Genomic DNA, 11,144 nt, shown 5'->3' with positions numbered 1-11,144 from the left:
CTTTATTAGCTGTCTAAACTAGTCTCTTTGTTTGTAGATCTTCTATTTCATTGAATTTTGAAGCAGAGATGAAGAGAGAGGTAGCACGAGGAGCTTTGAGAAAAAAAGTCACCTGAGCATGCCAAAATCCATAAAGAAAACAACCTGAACACATTTGGTACCAAGCTTGGATAGCTAAACCAACCTAGCTAATGACCAAATAAAGCAAGTTTGGCAAGCCTAAATCACCGAAACAACCACACAAGATTGTTCAACTCATCTTTCATCCCATTCTCTCTCACTCTATCAAACAAAAGCTTTTCCAAAAGCTTTCTCAGATAAATTGCTTTCTACTCGTAGGCTGGTTGATCTATTAACCGAGTAAGCTGCATTTGTCACACATCATTCCTTCAATGGCCACAGTGAAGGATTTTTTTCCATTGGTTTTATGATATGAATAAACTACAAATTACTTCATCTTCTAGAAAAATTTGAAACATGTACGATTGGCTTAGAGAGAATCATATTGATAGTACATGAAGCACCTTAAAATTGAGGCCTATAGCTTTTCTAAGCTACTAAGATATACTCTATTGTAAACTGTTTGTGGATAAAAACTTCATCACCAACTCAAATTCTTGCTGCATAATTAATCAACAGTGTTCATTGTAGCTGAATATTCTGGAGGGCATGTAGTTGGCATTTCTTTACTGTTACCCATCTCAAATTTAGCTTCTTCTACGGAATTCCTTGCCTCACTTCCTTGTTCATCATTGTGTGAATCACCAGCAGAAGCAATCAGATTTTGATCAGAATAAGCTTCAGTGATGTTCAAATAATGGGTAGCTTCAGCAAGCCCATCAGTTTCAAGCATTGCAGAATGCAAGGAATTTGATTCTGCAATATTAGCTGAAATATCTGTGCCATCACCAGAGGGCTCATCCTCGACATCGAATAAACTACCACCAACCAGCGAGGAATAGAATTCGTGTGAATGTGTGTGAGGGAGTAAATCTCGATCCAACGTGGGCTTATCTGCCTCTAAAGCACTACTCAGATCATCAAGAATACCATGTGTAACAGCTTCTTGATCTCCTTGTGAGCCTACCTGCAAAACCAAAAGAACAAAGAGAAGCATCAACAGATGAACACGCAACATGTAGCCAAGTAAAAAACTCAGTACATTTTACATGTATTGATTTCACAATCATCTACGTCATCAAATCATATTTGTCTCAAATATTTGGGTTCAGATCTATAGATTTATCTCTCCAATAACTTATTAGGCTACTTACAAATTTTCAATATTTAGTAATTTTATATTTATCAACTATGCCTAGCAATACTAATAAACATAATTTATAGCACTTCATTTTTCATCTGTAGCAAAACCATAAAAAATCCTTTTCGTCACTTTTTTTTGTTCCATTGTTTTCATTAGTACTCTGAAATCTGTTTGTAGATATTCTGCTATCCTGTATACCAACATCCAACTATTATGGTGCTGTTTAAGTCGCTAGAGTTTTCACAGTAGAGAAGAAAAAGGACTAACCGTATTGTTATGCATTTGGGCACTGTCCATTGTACTGCTGATGTCTACGGATGAAGACTCCTCGTCATCTGCATTAAGTAATATGAAAAATGATATAAATAATACCATGGTAGTCAAGATTGTGATCCGTCCCTTAGGATCTTACAATCTCTTGAACCAAATGGACCTAAATAATCTGAATCCCAAGTAAGATCTAAATTGGGTTAGAATCTTACGAGCCTACAATTTTGTTTACCGTTGTTCTTTTGTAGAATCTCAACCCCCAACAACTTTGACTAGATACAATATAGATACCTTATGACTCCTTGTTAAAAGAATCATTTTAAATTGCTACCATCATGGTCCATCATATGCTTATCATTCATTCATCTTATAGAAGTTATTTGCTATGTAAAGATAGGACATTTGTTTATGCTTCATCATATTGGAATTAGTGTTAAAAATGTGATACTATAATGTCAAAAGTTATTGCATATGATAAATTATAAATGTCAAATATAATTTCTAAAAAACTTTAATTAAGTTGCAGGATCTTATGATCCTACCCTAAGATACTATGATCTAAACCTATGAACCTCCTTCAGTTCCTAGTAGGATCTCAACCCTGACTAGTTTGCATAATACTTCTTTTCTTAAATTAGACAGCAAGCCGTGTCAAAGTCATGAGATGTGCCACTATATCGTGCAACATGATTCATCTGATCCCCCCTGAACTTTGTAAACAAGGCTAATGGTAGGGAATACAGATTATAATGTCCAAGTCATTGACACCCCAACCATTGGGGTGTTATTCAATTTCACAATCACCATACAAATCACTAAAAGAACCAAATAAGTGTAGCCAATAGAATCCAAGAAATAAAATGAAATGCAATGTGTTCCGGTTTTGGTTTTCTTTTGTCTCGCACAGCCATGCATTGATTTATAGTAATTTTGATTCACACAGAACCATAAAATTGGAAAGTTAATCCAATTATTCAATTTGAACATCAATTACGACTTTTGTCCAGCAAATAATTTTATCTTGTATCAAAATCTTCTAACTATTTTTTCTTTACTCATTTTATCAGGACCAATACAATAAGATATTTCTATCTCCATTTAAGTCTGCATCGACTCCTCTAGTAGCCTGGGCAGTGAGGTTTGCAACTCTATCGCATATGTAAGGAAGTATCAAAATTCACAATTTCAAAACCAAAGAAAGGTACAGTTATGAATTTGAAAGATTAATCCATAAGACAAAACATGAGCATCAATTGTAATGGACTATCTTTAAGCAAGATAAATTTTCTATTCAAATTTTAAAAATTGATCAAGAAAACATCAAAGATTTTTGGCATTCTTTAACTATTTGGATCAGTATGCCTTAATGTATTTTAAGGAAAAAAGATTTTTCATTGGCTTAACAAGATTTTTTTTATAAAAAAAAATTGACAAATCAATTTCTTCAAATTCTCCAAACAAATAGAGTTCACAGCAAATAACACAAGAACAAAACTAAAAATAGAACAAAAGACTTCTCACATGTGATAGTTAACCAGACCTGATTTGTGACAAAGGTGAGTTGTGTTGGGGCATTAGACTAGATAAATCCAACTATAAAACAATACCCTGATATACATCAGGCATCGTTGGTTCACCCAAATTTCTTATGCTGGTTACATTGATATGCAATGCCTTTCTTCCTAGAAAGTTAGATTTAAGATTAGAAAAGAGCGAATCTACCACACAAGGCTCTTGCCAAGGTTAAGGAGGCTTATTTAGCAAACTTAACCCTAAAATGAGAGCCACAATATGGACCATGGGCAACTTGTTCTCAAAGAAATTATGGACTTATTATGATGCTAGACTCACTCTCTCATTGACTAGATAACTCAATGTGACAGACTGACACATTGACTAGATAAGAGAAGCCAAAAAACAATTTATACAAAAAATCAAGCATTTTGTAGTGGCAAGCTAACAACTTACTATTTCAGAAGCTTTAAATAGATAGAATTACAATTGCAAACCAGTAAAGGGACATACAGAATTTATAAGGGTTAAGCAAAGCTGCTTCAAGCATGGCTTTAAAGTCTGCTGCAGCAGATGCTAAAGGATCTGCCGAATCCTGCCAAATGCCAAAAGATGAAAAAACAATTGCAAAGCATAATAAGAGTCCTTTAGCTTTAGATAACATAAGTAATAGCACAACTCAAAACAGGCCAATAGTAGTGGACAAGACATTGAAAGCAGGACAGTAAATTAAGAAATGACAACAATAATGATCCAAAATATTAGATTACTTGTCTTTACATAACATAATATAATAAAAGGTACAGAGGAGAAATCCGTGTTTGTTCAGTTTCTTTTTAGTATTAGACGGACAGCAACAAATGGTTGAAGCAAACAATTCACAGATCCCAGTCAACTAACTCCCTTCACTTGCTAAAGTCGCTCAAGTTATTCAGATAAGATGTCTTAGGCTGGGATGAAATTGGTCTGTTTTGACAGAACAAAACATCCTATATCTCAAGATTGGAATCAGCGATCACATGAACATTTCATTTGTCTCATAAAGATGTTTGTATTTAGGAAAATTGGCAAAATATGAATGTGCATACATAGTGTCAAGAAACTAAGTTGCACATTAACCACATAATAGAGTAAGACTGATCTTATTGCATTGGAATTTTGAATAAAGAGAGAAGGTAATAGAGGCTGTTGTTGATGAAACCAAGAAAATCGACAATAGGAAAATCTTAACTTTCAGTCACAAGGTCCCAGGTTCAAGAAAGGGAACCAGAAGTGAGAAACTAACATCATAAATGAAATATGGACAGCAAAAAAAGAAAAGATTCAGATTGTATCATGGGCAGAGCCTGGATGGCTCAGATCTGGAATCTTGGTATTGTCATGGGCACATACTCAGTGAGAATCAAGACTTGAGAGAGAAGAGATCTGTAAGCAATCCCCGGAAGATGAAACTGAAGAAGAGCACTGGATGAAGAAAAGGACCACAATCAGATTCTCATGTTAAGTAAAATTATTAGGTTTTAATTAAACTTAATATTCCCATATATATTACATATATAATAAATGTATCGTCTTATTGATATTATACATGTACATCCATCTCAATTGTGCATTTACAAAGTCACTGCTAACTATTTTACAATTATCTTTACAGCTGCAAAACTCTGGAAGTAGAGATGTTCTTTGAATCCAAAAGGTGGCATTAAATTCTCACAAGTACAACCAACTCTAAGTAGATTTCTAATATCAGAAATGTGCAACCAAACTTGCAGAAAATACTTGTGATACAACGAGAATTAAGCATACTCAACCTTCAATGAGAACAAGCTCACTTGTATCATCCAAGAAACTAAAAGAAAAAGAATTAAAAGAAAGAAGTCAATTATGTAGGTGGGTGGTAAAATTAGTTAACAGATACCTTTTCTGATGAACCGCTTTGAACAACAAACATATCATGATCAAACAAATCAGGGGAATCAACTGAAGAAGCCTGCTGTGATTCCATTATCAAGCTAAAATCAAGGTTCGAATTTCTGGAGGACGAGTTTTCTTGATACAGGGAAGAAACACACCAAACATCAATGCAGATCATTAAATAAATAAAGAGCAAATTACAAATCATTAATTAATTTATCAAATTACTACTATAAGCACCTGTTATACCGCAGCTGTTGTCATGGATATATTCTTCAGATCCAATAACATGTGGAAGTGGACCCCATGACGAGCCACTCTTAATTTCCCAGATCAAAAGTAGTGAACAATTACGTATCAATTGTGACAATTCTTGATAGTTCTATGAAAAAGATAATAGGAAACAACAAGAAAGCTCTACAACTTCCAACTTAGACAGTCAATCTTCACTATGATTTGGAAAAACAAATAGTGCAGAGTTAAATTTGAAAATGTAAATATATTATGAACAAAGACACAGATATAACCAGCATTTTATATTTGACATTCCGAGCTTAAGGCACACCAGAACTAAATGTTGTTACTTTTATGTCTGTTAGCAAACAACTATACACTGAAGTATCCTTCTATTATATTTCTGCTATTGTACAACAGCAAACTTATCTTTCACTCTAAAAATTAAAGTAACCAGATCAGAATATGGATGCCACTTGTAAGAAAAGAAATAAAGCAATATGGTGCTTGTCTTAAAATCAAATATGTGAAACCAAAAAGAGTACCACCCTAGTCAAATCAGCAAGTATTATATATGAATGATGTGGTATTGGTACCCAGAACTAGATGACCACAATAGTACAAACTCTGCACATAGTCAAACCACCATCTTATAGTCAACATGAGAACTGATAGATCCTCTAGACACAAGGAACTGATGTAATTAAATGGACATAGCCAAGAAAATAATGAAAAGCAATGGAAGATATATGGAAAAGATACAATGGATATCAGTGAAAAGGGATTAAGAGAGTGTCTGAATCATGTGAAAGGAAAGATCACCCACATTTAGCTAGATAAGAACATTTAGCACAAATTTTGATACATAAGAAAAGTTCCTTCCAAGCAAATATGAATACAGTAATTCATAACAAAAACAGAACTTACCCTAAAAACAGAGTTGGTCTTATGACCTCTGTCCTTACTATTCAAGAACTTTTTGCAGGAAGTCAAACCCATAGATAAAGCTGTCTTATATCTTGGTAGTATATCCTTTTCATAATCCTGAGCAGGAATGCCTTGAGCTGCACCTTCAGCATGATCCTTTGTGGTATGAGAAATACCATCTTGATCATCTATCTTCTGTAATGAGAAAACATGTGGACTATCAACCTCAGAGGATAAAATCCACAAATTAATAATCCAAAAATACCAAGGAAAACCCCCTTAAATAAATCCATATTCCAAAATAAATTTTAGAATTGGAAAATTATTGTAAATGAGCATAACTAGAAATTACATAATAACATGAAACACTTTATGTCTTGACACAATGGCCCAACATAATTAAAAGAGCTCAAACAATAACCTAGTCGCTCTATTGATAGACGTTGTCACACAGGTAAATAATAGTGCAAGTAGAACAATGCTTACTAGTTCAGTAGAGTTTCTTTTGTTATCTCATTCAAGAAACAACAGCTATGTCAACCTATGTTTTTTTTGTTCTAAGAATGAAGTTTAAAAATGGGCGTTGAATGACAAGTCAAGATTTTCAATAGTTAAGAACCACACCAAGCAATCACAGAAGTATATCTAGCACTTCTGATATTCTACATTATTGGACAACTTGAGGCAATAGTAATGTCAACTTTTATTCACTACTATGAGTGTCTATGTATAATGGTATTGTCAAAATTTCTTCATTGCTGATGTCAGCAATCTGTTTGAAAATAATACGGATCTTTGCAACCCAATTAGCTATGATAATAACATAATTTAATCCAAATCAGATATGAATGTCCTAGCAAGTATAAGCTAATCCTGATGAGAATTGAGAAATACTGGACTCTCATGGCTATCCTATTTGGCCATAGGCTAACCTAAACTAAATCATATCCAGTTGAAATCTCAGAGAAAATAACAAACATTGACCAACTCAAGTATTGTATCCATTGTCAACTGTACTTGCATGATCAATAAGTAGATTACGTGATAGATTCCAAAGGTTGTTGGTTGTGTTCTTCAGATCTAGTTCCACAGCTCCTGCCTGATCCAGCAGCAAGTTGATATCAATAGTAATATCTTTTGCTCTCTGATTGAGCTTTTCTGAAAAATCTGCCACCAATTTTAGGACCTACAAACACAACTCAGGATGATTATGAATACGTACTTGAACAAATATGATTGAAAGCACAACAGCACAAAAATAAAATAGATCGATCGATTTAAAGCTGAAATACCCACTGTCTAGCACCAAAATGAGTTAGTTGTTGCATTCAAGATACTAGAAAGCAGCACAGGAAGAAAAGGCTCTTTTTTGCTTCAACAAAAGATCCAATATTTAATACACTATCATTCAGATATATCAAATTCCACTCTACTTTACACCAATATAAACTCTTCTATTATATCCAACAAAGAAGCAAGGTGGACTTTGTTAACAGCTTTCGAGTTTCACCAAGCATTAATAAAATTAACACTCCTCTAAACCAAACATTGCATTTTCTATTAGGACATGCTTTACTTTCCCTCTCAAGTTGTAAATCTAGCATTCTCCCATGTTCCAGAACACTACAGTTGCACCCAAGCAGTCCGAACCAAGGACAATTATCTGAGTTTAAGATTTATTTCTGTACTGAGGCATATATTAGGACAAAATCAAAGTGGCTTTCTGATGCAACACCAGGAGAAACAAACACTCAAAAGAACCTTTTATTGTTATCTAAAGATAGGTAAGTTAAACAAGTTTGAGCATATTAAGTTGATCCAATGTTCCTTTCATTGTACCTAGCTTTCCAATGCAGTACCAAGGGAAACAAACTCTCAAAAGGACCTGACTGCTGTATTACTTTTAGTATATTAAAGATAGGTAAGTCAAACGAGTTTGAGCATATTAAGTTGATCTGACTTTCCTTTCATTGTACCCACCATAAGTACGTACAACAAAGTAGCAGCCAGTGACAAACCAAAATCAAACAAAACCTTTAGAAAATTCTTGTGAATCATGCATTTCTGGTTAATAATTAAAATAACACGAGCATTAGGCACACATAAAAATGTAATAAGTCTTCGACCTGTATGAAGCACAGAGTAAGATTCAGAAGTAATCAGTGCATCCAACATCATGATCCACTCAAGGTTTAAAATATCGAACCGTGCCGGAGTTTCGATCCCGGACCGAAACGATACAGTTTCGGTACCGTATCGTACCGTGCCGATATAGTTTCGGTATTTTTAAAATATATAATATATTAACTAAAATAAAAAATTTAATCTAAATATTTAAAAAAAATAAAATATTTTTTAAAAACAATAAATTAATTTTATAGATTTTATTAAAGCTTATTTAAATTATCTCAAACTATAGCTAGGAGTTGATTATTAAACCTTAATTAAACCCTAAGTTAAAAAATAAAAAAAATCAAAATCGATCGCGCGATCGCGCTGCCCGCTCGCGGAGGCGACTCCCGGCCCTGCGTGCCTCCTCCGGTGGCATTGCCAGGCCCTGGCGGCGCCTCCGGTGGCGTCGCCAGGCCCCGACGGCGCCTCCGGTGGCGTCTCCGGGCCCGCGCGACGCCTCCGGAGGCGTCGCCGAGACCGCGCGACGCCTCCGGAGGCGTCGCCGCGCACGGGCGACGCCTCCGGAGTCGTCGCCGCGCACGGGCGACGCCTCCGGCGGCGTTTTCAGGCCGGAACCGTGGTGCCGGTAATCCTTGGATCCACTTATTATTGATGATTGAGAGAAAAATAAATATTTAAAAATTGGTGAAATCAAAGTATCATATGTGATGCAGTACAAGTCATGTGCCTTAGTTGATGGGATAAGAATGGAGAAATGGATAGAGATAGAGTACTAGAATAACAGAAACTTGTATTATTGATTGGATGCATTCAAACAATAGGGCAGAGCCACTTCTATAGGTTTTTTAATAATCCAGTCTGATTGAGATTAGATAAAAATAGATTACACCATTATGTGTATTTGAAAGCTGAAACAGTAAAAGTAAAAAAAGAAAGAAGAAAAATCAGACTCTTAAATAGGTTAATTTTTATCAGAATAATTTAATTTATACTTCATTCACCACACCAGCAAAAGCTCAATTATGTTGAATGCATAGGCGAAAAACAAAGATGAGGTCTCAACAGACATAAGTATAAAACCTTGATAGAAGTCCTTGAAGAAGTCAATTGTAGCACATGGTTTTCAATATTAACTTAGAAACTATCTCAGTCGCAATTCAGAACAATGTCACATCAATGATGACTCCTACCAACATGATACAAGGAAGCACCAATCTTACTATGCAACCTGCATTTTTTCATGGATAATCATTATACGTATTTATGCTGAGATTTTTTTTCTTCTTTTGACTCGCTGATAAACCATGAACTCATCTCACTTAAAAAAATGCTGATCCCTTCATAATTTGCTTTAACGAAGTTACAAAATCAAGATTCCATAGTTTCATATTCTTGTTTACCCAACCAAAGTACTAAAATATTTTATCAACCGACTTTGTTTCCCAACTTAAACCAACTTTCCTTAAGAAGTCTTGGACCTCTCAAAAGATTTCAAACTTGATGATGTTGAAGTTGCATGCATATTGCATAAGATTTTCCATGTAGGTAACCGTGAAGCTTATAGATCTTCTTTAAAATAATATTTCCTGTGTGTGATGCATCTTTGTTTTGCTACATAGAAGAAGTTATGCTAAATTTGAAATCTATTTATAACCACCATAGTGGAATTGTAATTTAGGTAGTGTTGGAAAAATCTTAAAACAAAATAATCTTAAGATCTTTTTAGGGTCCATGTACAATAGGTTGGCATTTTGCTAGGTGGTCTTGGGTGTTTGATATGTGTCAAAATGAGGAAGAATCTTTACAATACCTTGCTTCTAGTCAAAAGAATTTATCTACAAAAGCAATTTCAAAAGATTTAGAAAGACCAGGACATATACCAACGAAGCCTTAGTCAAAACTTTCCTTGATCACAAAGGAAACTTATCAGGATTCTCCTTTTAAGAGACAATTTGTACTTAAGAGCCATCATGATACCAATGCTCTTAATGAACACAGTGAAGCTATCAAAAACACAGTGAAACCCTTTGATGAATGGAGTTCAGTTTAGGACATTCTTCAATAACACTAATTTTGTTAGGATCTATGAGAATATCAACTTGAGCAAAAATAATGAACCTAAAGAAGAGTACTTAGGATTGCAAAAAAGAGATATATTGAGATTGACACACCACTTTTAACTTGAAGGGTTTTAATAATGTCATAAATGACTTAAGTGGAAAGTGTGTCGACTGTCATCAAAGTAGACCACCAAAAAAGCTCCTATAATAGGTCTTAAAACTTGATTCATCAGCCTCATGAGTGTTTCCCAAAGGGCATAATGAAGTAATTTCAGGTTTCAACCGTCAATTCCTAGTTGGTGTGGATTTGAGAAGGGTTCTTAAGTCATAATTCTCTCCAATCGGCCCTCTGATATGAGTTTAAGCCTTTGAATAATCATCACATTTGCACTAAACAAGCAGAGAGACGAGACCATTGAACCACCATGCCGATGATGAACCTCGTTAGATCTATCACTAACTATGTGCCTTTCTAGTTTTCCTCACTCAAACTAGGGAGAGCGCAGATTGGAAATGGCAAGCAGGTGCTGCCTCGGTTGCCAAAACCATAAAAGGACAAACTAAACCAAAAGAATAAAAATCTAATATGTTAAAGAGATCGATTCAACCAAGTGTCACACAATTAACGAGATCAATTACATAAAAAAGCGTAAAATAGAGATGAGGGCCAAGAAAGACCTCGTTTTGCATGCGTAGTCGCTTCTTCACGGAATCAGAAAGAAGAGCTTCCTCCATTTTTCGTTTCTCGAAGAATCGACCGGTAGAAGCCAATAACCCCTAGAGAGGAACGGCGGAGGTCGATCAAGGTGTGCCCGTCGGTCAGGTCGCCG

The 11,144-nt window shown here is 35.1% G+C and overlaps 1 protein-coding gene across 1 annotated transcript; it reads right to left on the bottom strand.

The window, feature by feature from the left end:
* Positions 1–397: 397 nt before the first annotated feature.
* LOC141812831 (uncharacterized) lies at positions 398–11,144 on the bottom strand. Its single transcript, XM_074700791.1, has 8 exons — positions 10,993–11,144; positions 7,143–7,307; positions 6,122–6,316; positions 5,201–5,279; positions 4,965–5,095; positions 3,560–3,641; positions 1,532–1,599; positions 398–1,087 (listed from the first exon to the last, which is right to left on the bottom strand). The coding sequence occupies exons 1-8, from the start codon at positions 11,047–11,049 to the stop codon at positions 629–631; spliced, it is 1,236 nt and encodes a 411-aa protein (XP_074556892.1). The 5' UTR covers positions 11,050–11,144; the 3' UTR covers positions 398–628.

The sequence above is a fragment of the Curcuma longa genome, chromosome 20, assembly GCF_044706935.1.
Source record: "Curcuma longa cultivar G26 ecotype Majalengka, Jawa Barat chromosome 20, ITB_CL_G26_1.1, whole genome shotgun sequence".
NCBI classification, from domain to species: domain Eukaryota; kingdom Viridiplantae; phylum Streptophyta; class Magnoliopsida; order Zingiberales; family Zingiberaceae; genus Curcuma; species Curcuma longa.
The sequence above is the reverse complement of the archived record's forward strand: the minus strand, read 5'-3'. Positions and strand labels throughout refer to the sequence as shown.